General features: G+C 36.5%; 1 protein-coding gene across 1 annotated transcript; it reads right to left on the minus strand.

Moving 5' to 3' along the window:
- Positions 1-9,452: 9,452 nt before the first annotated feature.
- LOC118844519 (protein Hikeshi-like) lies at positions 9,453-10,070 on the minus strand. Its single transcript, XM_036752422.1, has one exon. The coding sequence runs from the start codon at positions 10,068-10,070 to the stop codon at positions 9,468-9,470; it is 603 nt and encodes a 200-aa protein (XP_036608317.1). The 3' UTR covers positions 9,453-9,467.
- Between the last annotated feature and the right edge of the window lie 1,931 nt (positions 10,071-12,001).

A 12,001-nucleotide genomic window follows, 5' to 3' on the forward strand; every position in this document is an offset into this window, starting at 1 on the left:
TGCAAAAGAAGTCACATGGAAGTTAACAACTCCATGAAACATCAAGAAATAATTAAAAATTCAAATGAATGAAAAAAATTGAGGAAAATTTGAAATATCTCATTGGAAAAACAACTGACTTGGAAAATAGATTGAGGAGAGAGAATTCAAGAATTACTGGGCTACCTGAAAGCCATGACAAAAGAAAAATCCTTGACATTATATTTTTAAAAGTTATCAAGGAAAACTTCCCTGGCATTCTAGAACCAGAGGGTAAAATAGAAATTGAAATAATCCACTGATCACCTTTTAAAAGAGATCATAAAATGAAAACCCTCAAGAATATTATAGTCAATATCTAGAGCTCCTAGGTTTAGGAAAAAATATTGCAAGGAGCCATAAAGAAACAATTCGAATACCATCAAACCATAGTTAGGATCAAATAATATTTAGCAGCTTCCATAATAAAGAAGTGGGGGGCCTATGAAATAGGACATCCCAGAAAGTAAAGGAACTAGGATTATAACTAAGAATAATTTACCCAGAAAAAACTAAGTGTAATTCTTTAAGGGGAAATGGGTATTTAATGAAATAGAGGATTTTCAATCTTTCCCGATGAAAAGAACTGAATAGAAAATTTTATATGCAAACAGAAGACTCAAGAGAAGTATAAAAAGCAAATATGAGTTATTATAATAGACTGAGTGTAAACTATTTACATTCCTATATGGGAAGATGATATATGTAACTGCTAAGAACTTTACTGTAATCAGGGCAATTATAAGGAGTTTACATAGACAGAGGTCATAGGTATGAGCATGTTGGAATCATCTCTAAAGGGTAGAGAAAAAGGGATGTAATTCAAGAAGGGGGAGAGATAAAATAGGGGAAATGTTTTCACATAAAAAAGGTATCCAATGAAGAGTTTTTACAATGGAAGGGAAATGGGAGGATGAGATGGTGGGCAATATGAACCTTACTCTCATTGGAATTGGTTCAAAGAAGGAAGAATATACACATGTGCAATCAGCTGTATATAGAAATGTAACCTACCCAATAGGAAAATAGAAGGGGAAGAAAGAAAAGAAGAGGGCAGATTAAGGGAGGCAATGTTTGGAAGCAAAATAGACTTTTGAAGAGGGCAGGGTAGAAAGAAAGAAAGAGGAGACAATGAGATGGAGGGAAATACACAAAATCCTAACTGTGAATGTGAATGGGATGAGCTCACCCATACAATGAAAGCAGATAGCAGAATGTATTAAAAACAGAATCCAAAAATATGTTGTTTGCCGGAGACACATTTGAAACATAAAGACACACAGAGTAAATGTGAAGCGGGAAAGAATCAAATATGCTTCAGCTAAAGTAAAAATGGCAAGGATAGCAAACATGATCTCTGATACAGCAAAAGCAAAAATGAATCTAATTAAAAAAGATAATCAAGACAACTATATTTTGTTAAAAGACACCATAGATAATGAAGTAATACCATTTTTACGTGAAATATCCCTTTGTTAAAAATTTTTTAAAAATTATTTATTTTAAGTTTTCATCATTCATTTCCACAAGATTTTGATATCCAAATTCATGCACGCATTCTTGTTGCACTTTCCCCCAGGCTGTCCTCCTTTCTATTACCCCCCCCCATCCCCTGTTTTGGTAATTAGGGTGGGACTTTTTTTTATTGTTTTCTCTTTTGGAATGCTAAGGCAATCAAGTAACTTTGATGAGTCTTGCCTTTCAAATGTAATGGCAAGCAAAATCAGACATTTTGTTGTTTTTTGTTTGAGTGCTTCTCAGCACTGAGGTACTGAAGTGCCCCAGGGTCATGAGATGTGTATATAACATCTGAGGTTGACATTTTGTTTTGGGTGCACACTTCTCTGAGTGCAAATTGAAGCACAATTTTCTCACTTTATTTTTCTTGCTTTTTTTTGAAATGTCACTAATATCCAAATATATTTTGCATTCATTCATATTGATAATTAATATATTGCTTGCCCTCTCAGTGGGTAACGGAAGAGACTTCAGTGAAGAAGAGAATTTGGAACTCAAAATTTAAAAAGAAAAATGTTTAAAATAAGCAAATAATAAAGATTTTTTTTAAAAAAATTGGCTTTCTGATAGACATTAAATTCTTTGAAGTGCTTTGTGTCATTTTGAAGTGATATTCAAGTAGCAATGATTTCAAATGCTTTAGTTTTAAATTTCTTCTTCACATCTATTGCACTCCTCTGGTAAGGACTTAATAACATAGATATACCTGTTTGTGACACAGTGGAATGGTCACTGAATTTGTATTCAGAGAACCTCTGTTCATATCATGCCTCTGCTGTTTCCTATTTGACTGTTGTCAAATTACTTAATCTGCATATGTTTCCAATGACGGGGTTGGACCCAAAGAATTATCTGGTCTTTTCCAACTTCCAGTTTGCAATCCTTTTGCAATTAAATGCTTAAATGAAAATATTGGACTTTCTTAAACCAAGGAACATCGGCTGGGTTATTGTTTTTGTTTCTTCATTATTTTTCCTTTGCTACTTAATTTTCTTTCTGCATTCTTATAAGGTGAATAGGTTAAAACCTTAGAATAGTGTAATGATAGCCCTTGTCTCCATTTTAATTGTGATGATAATTTTTGGAAATCATTATGTAACGGTTCATGATTGCATGGTTTCAGATACTGTGTGTAACAAATTATTCCCCCTCCCTTCTACAGTACCTCCATTTAACACTGGCCTGATATGGTACAGTTATTTTTTTTTTATAGCAAGGTTTGGTTTATTACATTTTGTTTTTCACTAAAATAGAATAGTAAAAATTAGTTCTTTGTCTTTTTTTAAAATAAATCATTCCCCTCAGAAAAAAATGTGTTATATTTCCCCATAAATATCCACAGCATTCATAAAATGGATGTACATAATCTAAAACTATTATAAGAATGTTGTGAAGATGGCACAGTGAAAGCAGGGACATACCTGAGCTCTCTCACAAATTCTTTCAGATACCTCTTAAAAAGTAAATCTGAACAAATTTGAGAAAAGTAGAATGCACCAGGAGACAGAGTGTGGTAGATTTCCAAACTAGGATAGTCTGTAGAGTCAACAGGAGGGATCTGTTGCAATGGTCTGGGAGAGTGCTGAGTGTGCAGAACTACAACCAACCATACTGGAGGACCTTACCAGAATGGGAGCAGTCCAATCCTGCTGGCTGCAATGGCAATCTCCAGGTCTCTCTGCAAAGGATGGGAGTCTTTCGCAGCTAGGTGATATAGAAGCACAGAGCCTGTGGCAGCAGCAGCAGCTACTTCTGGGCCTATCAGCCCACAGTCTAAAAGTTTGGAAGTCACCTTATTGAACTTCCGGGAACCATGATGACCCAGTAAACTGTAAGAGCACTCATCCCTGCCTTGCTGACCTTGAATAACCTAGAGAATACTGCACTAAGGAAAACTCTGGAATAGAGGAACCAAAAGAAGGGGTTCAGCAGAATTTTAGCCCAGGAAGCTAGGGAGATGGCCCCACTTACAGTGATGGAAGGAGACCAGTGAAAGAAGAGAGGCATCTGGGGCAGCTAGGTGGTGCAGTGAGTAGATCACTGGCCCTGTGGTCAGGAGGACCTGAGTTCAAATGTGACCGCAGACACTTGACACACTAGCTGTGTGACCTTAGGCAAGTCACTTAAACTCAATTGCCCTGCCTTCCCTCCCCAAAAACACTTAAAAAAGCAAAAGGCTGGAGTAGAATATATTATGCTTCAGTTGAAGTAAAAAAATAAAAGCAGGGTTAGCAATCCTAATCTCAGACAAAGCAATAGCAAAGATAGATCTAATTAGAAGAAGTAAGGAAGGAAAATATATCCTGTTAAAACGCAATACAGACAATAAACTAATATCATTGCTTATTATATATGGACCAAGGGGTAGGGCATCCAAATTCTTAGAGGAGAAGTTAAGGCAGTTATAGGAAGAAATAGAGAGCAAAACTATATTAGTGGGGGATCTCAACCTTCCCCTCTCTGAACCTGATAAATCTAACCTCAAAATAAAGAAGAAAGAAGTTAAAGAGGTGAATAGAATTTTAGAAAACATAGATATGGTAGACATCTAGAGAAAACTGAATGGGTATAGAAAGGAATATACTTTTTCTCAGTGGTACATGGCACGTAAACAAAATTTGACCATGTACTAGGGCACAAAATCCTCATAATCCAGTGCAGAAAGGCAGAAATAGTCAATTCATCCTTTTGAGATCATGGTGCAATAAAAGAATTTGTAATAATGTACCATGGAAAGATAGACTAAAAATTAACTGGAAATTAAATAATCTAATCCTAAAGAATGAGTGGGTCAAACAACAAATGATAGAAACAATCAATACCTTCATTCTGGAGAATGACAATAATGAGACAATATACCAAAATTTATGAGATATAGCAAAAGCAGGTGAGTTTTATATCTCTGAATGCTTTCAGTAATGAAATAAAGAAAAAAGAGATCAATGAATGAGGCATGTGACTGAAAAAAGCTAGAAAAAAGAACAAGTTTAAAATCCCCAAATAAATACCAAATGAGAAAAACTGAAAAATAAAGGAGAGATTAACAAAATTGAAATCCAATTAACCTAAGAGCTGGTTTTATGAAAAAAAATGGTCAATTTGATTAAAAAAAGAAAAATAAATTAGCCATATTAAAAATGAAAGGGTGAATACACCTCCACTGAAGAAGAAATTAAAACAGTAATTTAGAATTATTTTGCCCAATTGTATGTCCATCAATTTGATAATCTTAGGGAAATGGATGAATATTTACAAAAATTGCCCAGGTTAACAGAAGGGAAAGCAAAATACCTAAATACCACCATCTCCGAAAAAGAAATTGAGAAGTCATCAATGAACTCCCTAAGAAAAAAATTCTCCAGGGCCAGATGGTTTTACATGTGAATTCTATCAAACATTTAAAGAACAAATAATTCCCATACTTTATACACCATTTGGGAAAATAGATGAAAGTGTCCTACCAAATTCTTTTTATGACTTAAACAAGGAAGAGTCGCAACAGAGAAAGAAAAATATAGAACAATTTCCCTAATAAACATAGATGTAAAAATTTTTAATGAAATATTAGCAAAAAAGATTACAGTAACTTATCCTGAGAATAACACACTATGACCAGGTAGGATTTATTCCAGGAATGTAAGCCTGGTTCAATATTAGGAAAACTATCAGCATAATTGATCATATCAACAATAAAATCAGCAGAAACTAATGTATCTCAATAGATGCAGAAAAAGCTTTTGACAAAACAAAACACTCATGCCTATTAAAAACCCTAGAAAGCATAGGAAAAAGGGGATTTTCTTTAAAATGATAAGTAGTATCTAACTAAAACCATCAACAAGCATTATATGTAATGAGGATAAGCCAGATGCATTTCCAACAAGATCAGGACTGAAACAAAGATGTCCATTATCACCTGTATTATTCAATATGGTACCAAAAATGTTAGCTTTAGCAATGAGAAGAAAAAGAAACTGAAGGAATTAGAATAAGCAAAGAAGAAATTAAGTGATCACTCTTTGCAGATGATAGGATGAGTTACTTAGACAATCCTAGAGAATTAAGTAAAAAACTACTTAAAATAATAAATTACTTTAACAAAGTTGCAGGACATAAAATAAACCCACATAAATCCACAGCATTCCTATATGTTACTAAAAAAACCCAACAGCTATAGTTAGAAAGAGAAATTCCATTTAAACTTAGTATAGACTCTATAAAACATTTGTTACCCTACCTGCCAAGACAAACCCAGGACCTATATGAACAGAGTTACAAAACACTTTTCACACAAATAAAGTCATATCTAAATATACAGAAAAAAACCTGTCAGTTGCTCATGGTTAGGATGAGCTAATAAAATAAAAAAAATGATGATTTTTCTGGACTTAATTTACTTATTTATTACCATACCAACCAAGCTACCAAAAATCATTCTATAGAGCTGAATAAAATAAAAATAAAGTTCTTCTGGAAGAATAAATGGTACAGCATATCAAGGGAATTAATGAAAAGAAATAATAGAGAAGTCGTTCTAGCCACACCAGATATTAAACTGTATTATTAAGCAGCAATCATCAAAAACACTCAGTGGAATAGGTTAAGCACCCAAGAAGAAGTACTCAAGGACTATAGCAATCTACACTTTTGTTAAATCCAAAGAGTACAGATTCTGTGTTAAGAATTCAATGTTTCACAAAAACTGCTTGGAAAACTGGAAAATACTATGTCAGAAATTGGGCATAGACCAATATCTTACTATATAACAAAATAAAACAAAAATGGTTTCACAATTTAAGTATAAAGGCTGATAGAATAAGAAATTTAGGAGAGGAAGATATAGTTTACCTGTATGATTTTGGAGAAGGGAAGAATATATGACCAAACAGAGATAGAGAGCATTACAAAATGAAAAATGGATAATTATGATTATGTAAAATTGAAAAGTTTTTGTACAAACGAAGCCAATGCAACCAAGATTGGAGGGAAGAAGAAAACTGGGAAGGAATTTTTTACAACCAGTGTCTCTGATACAGCCCTCATTTCTAAAATATACAGGGAACTGAGTCAAATTTATAAGAATGCAAATCATTCCCCAACTGAGAAATGGTCAAAGGATACAAACAGGCTGTTTTCAGAGGAGGAATTTAAAGATATCTATAGTCATGTGAAAAAATGCTCTAAATCACTATTGACTAGAGTAATGCTAATCAAAACAAATCTTAGGTACCACATCTCTCCTGTCAGATTACTTAACATGACAAAATAAGAAAATGATAAATGCTAGAGATGTGGGAAAATTTGAGCACTTTTACATTGTTGGTGGAGTTGTGAACTGATCCACCCATTTTAGAGAGCAATTTGGAACTATGCCCAAAAGGCTATGAAAATTTGTATACCCAGGGAGGAGCCAAGATGATGGCTTGAAAACATGGACTCACTTAAGCTCTCATCAAAATTGCTCCAAGAACCTGTAAAAAATAACTCTAAACAAATTCTAGAGCTACAGAACCCACAAAATAACAGAGGGGGAAAAAGTCCCCAGCTCAAGACAGCCTGGGTGGTTGCTGGAAGTGTCTATTTCCTAGTGCTGTGAGCAGAGTGCAGCCCTCTGTGGGTTGCACCAGGACAGACCAGGCCAGAGTAGACCGTGGTGGCGCAGGCCTCAGGGCCCTGAATCACTGAACTGTGGCAGTTACCAGACTTCTCAACCCACAAACACCAAAAACAACTGAGGAGGTCAGTGGAAAACTGCTAGATCTATGTGAGAGAAGTGTGCCATCTGGCCACAGCCTCAGGGGTGGTGGAGATGGCTGAAGCAAAAGCCAGAGGCTGAAACAGCTGTTTCCATAGCTCCAGCGACCCACAGACAGTGGGAGGAATCAAGCGGCTGATAAGACCTGGAGTACAGAGATAGCTTGCTGGCACTGAGGCAAGGTTCTCTTGCTTTGCCCTGCTTGGATCTGAGTCGTGGTCCTGATTGGTGTTTCTTGGGGGAGGAGGAGCATTGCTGTGACAGAGATTTGTGGTGGCTGTGGAGAGGGAGTCCTACTGGTAGTTACATGGCAGAAAGGAGTGCTTGCACTCACAGAACAGAGTACAGGCCAGGAGAGGAGCATCATACCACCTCAGAATAGAAGTCACTCTGAAAATAGCAGCACAAAGTCCCTGAAGCTTGTGACAAAGCACTCTACACTCTAAAAGCAGTCATACCCTGACAAAAACTCAAAAGTCAAGAAATTGTCCAGGAAAATGAGCAAGCAGCAGAAAAGGGCGCAGACTATAGAATATTTCTTTGGTGACAAAGAAGATCAAAACATACAGCCAGAAGTCAACAAAGTCAAAGACCTACATTAAAAGCCTCCAAGAAAAATATGAAGAGATCTCAGGCTGTGGAAGAGCTCAAAAAGGGTGTGGAAAATCAAGTAAGAGAAGTAAAGGGAAAAGTGGGAAGAGAAATGAGAGTGATGCAAGAAAATCATGAAAAACAAGTGAATGTATTTGCTAAAGGAGACAAAAAAAATACTGAAGAAGATAACACCTTCAAAAATAGACTAACCCAAATGGCAAAAGAGCTCCCAAAAGCCAATGAGGAGAAGAATGCCTTGAAGAGCCAAATTAGCCAAATAGAAAAGGACATCCAAAAGACCACTGAAGAAAATACCACCTTAAAAATTAGAATGGAGCTAGTAGAAGCTAGTGACTTCCTGAGATATCAAGAAACTATAAAACAGGACCCAAAGAATGAAAAAAATGGAGGACAATGTGAAATATCTAATTGGAAAAACCAGTGATTGGGACAATAGATCCAGGAGAGATAATTCAAAAATTATTGGACTACCTGAAAGCCATGATCAAAAAAAGAACTAGACATTATCTTTCAAGAAATTATCAAGGAAATCTGCCCTGATATTCTAGAACCAGAGGCAAAAATAGAAATTGAAAGAATCCACTAATTACCTCTTGAAAAAGATCCCAAAAAGCAGACTCCTAGGAATATTGTAACCAAATTCCAGAGTTCCCAGGTCAAGAAGAAAATAGTGCAAGCAGCCAGAAAGAAACAATTCAAATATTGTGGAAGCACAATCAGGGTAACACAAAATCTAGTATCTTCTAATTTAAGGGGTCAAAGGACTTGGAATATGATATTCTAGAGGTCAAAGGAGCTAGGATTAAAACCAAGAATCACCTATCCAGCAAAACTGAGTATAATACTCCAGGGCAAAATATAAATTTTCAATAACATAGAGGACTTTCAAGCATTCTTGATGAAAAGACCAGAGCTGAATAGAAAATTTGACTTTCAAAGATGCATGAAAAGGTAAACAGGAAAGAGAAATCATAAGGGTCCTATTAAAGTTGAACCATTTTCTTTACATTCCTACTTAGAAAGTTGATATTTGTAACTCATGAGACTTTTCTCAGTATTAGGGTAGTTGAAGTGAATATATATATCTATATATCTACATATCTATATCTATATGGAAAGGGTGCTGGGTGACTTGAATATTAAGGGATGATATGTAAAAAATAAAATAAAATTACAGGGTGAGAGAGGAATATATTGGGAGGAGAAAGGCAGAAATAAAATGGGATACATTATCTCAAATAAAAGTGTCAAGAAAAAGCAGTTATAATTGAAGCTAGAGGGGGCAGGTCAAACCGAATGAGTGGATCTTGCTCTCATTGTATTTGACTTAAGGAGGGAATAACATACATACTCAATTGGGTAGCTTACCATACAGGAAAGTAGGGGGTTAGGGGACAAGACAGTGGGGTTCTTAGAAAGGAGGAGGTAGTTAAAAGGAAACCCTTTTGAAAAGGGACAGGGTCAAGGGAGAAAATTGAATAAAGGGTGACAAGATAGGATGGAGGGAAATATAGTTAGTCTTTCACAACATGACTCTTTTTTTTAACCTTTAAAAATTATTTTATTTAAATCGTGTTTTCCAAAAAAGAGGGTTCTGGGTTAGTCGCCTTTGAAAGTTTTCATACCATTTCAGAACCACATTTGCTGGAATGATAACTTCAGATGGATTTGGTGTCATCTGGGCCTGAGATACAGCAAATGCTGAAGTAAAATTGTTGAAGTTGTCCAACATCTTCTGAGTAAACTGAGTGAATGAATCAACTGATGACACAGCAGCACTGCCCACAGGAGTCAGCTGGGCCAGATTATCTAGTAATTCCACTGAAATGCCAATCTGTGCAACAGTTGGAGTACGGGTAATATTCATGGCTCCAAAAGGATGCTGACTGCCTTCCCCAGATTTAAGACCTGAAATTTTGAAGATGGCACTTGCTTTCCCATTCTTGACAAACCCCAAGAGCTGCCATACTGGCATTCCACTTGAATCAGGATATGAAATGTAGACAGATCCTCCCATGCCATCAGGAAATGGGACTGTTCCCAGCATAAACACCATGACATGGTTGATACTTTGATAATAAGGTAAGTCAAATACAAATTTATCCTCTGCCACTTGCTGTGCAATTGTTTGCACCAGCCTCCCAGCCACCAGGCAGCCAAACATGGAGGCAGTGGTGGCTCCTCCACTGAGCGGGAGCGAGAAAAGCCCCAGGAGCTTGGCGAGGATGGCCACGGCAGCTGCAGGGGCCATAGAGCTCGCCCAACATGACTCTTATGGAAGTGTTTTGCATAACCATACATGTGTGGCCTATGTTGCATTGTTTGACTTCTCAAGGAGGGTGAGTGGGGAGGGAAGAAGGGAGAGAATTTGAAACTCAAAGTTCTAAAAACAAATATTAAAAGCAAAGTTCTTTTTACATGCCACTGAGAAATAAGATACACAGGCAATGGGATATAGAAATCTATCTTCCCCTACAAGATAGTAAGGGGAAAGGGGATGGTTTTGAGGAGTGGGGTGATAGAAGGGAAGGCAGACTGGGGAAAGGGACAATCAGAACTTATGCCATCTTAGGGTGGGGGTGAAGTTAGAAATGGGGAGAAAATTTGTAACTCAAAATCTTGGGGAAATCAGTGTTGAAACTAAAAATGTTGAAGAAAATAAACACAGAGCAAAAAACAAACAAAAATGTGCATAGCTTTTGACACAGCAATAACACTTCTAGGCTGTATCCCAAGGAGATTACAAAAATGGGAAAGGACCCATATGTACAAAAATATTTATAGCAGCTCTTTTTGTAGTGGCAAAGAATTGGAAATCAAGGGGGTCCCCATTAATTAGGGGATGGCTAAACAAATTGTGGTATATGGATATAATGGAATACTATTGTGCTATAAGAAATGAGGAACAGACAGACTGCATAACCACCTAGAAAGATGTGATCTGATGCTGAGTGAGGGGAGCAGAAGTGGGAGAACATTATGCACACTTATAGATACACAGTGTCTGTGATGACTGACTTTAATATACTTGGCTCTTCTCAGCAATACAAGGTTCTAACACAGCTCCAAAATGTTCATGATGGAAAAAGCTATCCACATCCAGAGAAAGTATTATGGAGTCTGAATGTATGTTGAGGCAATTTGCTCTTTTTCTTCTTTTTCTGTTTTGTTTCTATTTTCTTCTGGTTCATTCCATTGGTTATAATTCTTCTTTACAGCTTGACTATTGTGTTAATAAGTTTAATGTGAAGGTACATGTAGAACTTGCATCAGATTACATGCTGTCTTGGTGGGTGGAGAGGAGAGGGAGGAGAAAATTTAGAATTCAAAACTTGTGGAAGTGAGTGTTGTAAATTAAAATAAAAAATAAATTAAAAAGGTGCCCAATACATAGGAAACCAAAACTCCTTGCTTCTGTAGTCCTGGGAAGCCTCACTTTTCTTTTTCTCTGCATATAATGCTCTTTGCAACCCAAACCTTTATTGTGAGGACTAGTTTTCTTCACTCTGCAGTGGGCTTTCTTCTTCTCTCCTTGAAGTTACACTCCTTGAAGTTGCTTCTAGTGTCAAGTGATTGTTTCCTCGCATCAGTATCTACCTAGAGAGCATCTTCCTCAACTCTAATTCTAGCTCTTTTGTATCTCCTTTCTGACTACTGGAAAGAGTGTCTCTTCTTGGGTGAAATGGTTGGTGGTGGAAACTCCCTCCTCTTTCCTCACAAGGCTGATTCTTTCTGACAGGCCAGGTTCTTCCTTTATTGTTGATTTCTACAAGATCTGCCTTAGGAATGATTGTCAAAAATCTTTTGCAATGACATTGTATCAGTCAACAAATGATGTGGACTCTTCCATTTCAGCAGATAAAGAAGTGGTCACTCTCTCAAGGGATCTTCAGATGTGAACACTTTGGTAATACAGAACTACAGCTTCATCTCTGATTTATTTCAACTGAATACATGGGGGAATAAATGTTTCCATTGATTAGTAATGGATTAGATACCCATAATGTCAACCCATGTAACAACAATGCTACTTGCTACTACTTTGACTGTGTAAGACCAACAACACCAGCACACAAAAGGGCTGCCAGCACAGGT

Source organism: Trichosurus vulpecula, chromosome 3 (genome assembly GCF_011100635.1).
Source record: "Trichosurus vulpecula isolate mTriVul1 chromosome 3, mTriVul1.pri, whole genome shotgun sequence".
In the NCBI taxonomy this organism is placed as follows: domain Eukaryota; kingdom Metazoa; phylum Chordata; class Mammalia; order Diprotodontia; family Phalangeridae; genus Trichosurus; species Trichosurus vulpecula.

Excerpts from the sequence above, each read along its gene's own strand:
- LOC118844519 (XM_036752422.1), bottom strand. The coding sequence starts at position 10,070 with ATGTTTGGCTGCCTGGTGGCTGGGAGGCTGGTGCAAACAATTGCACAG.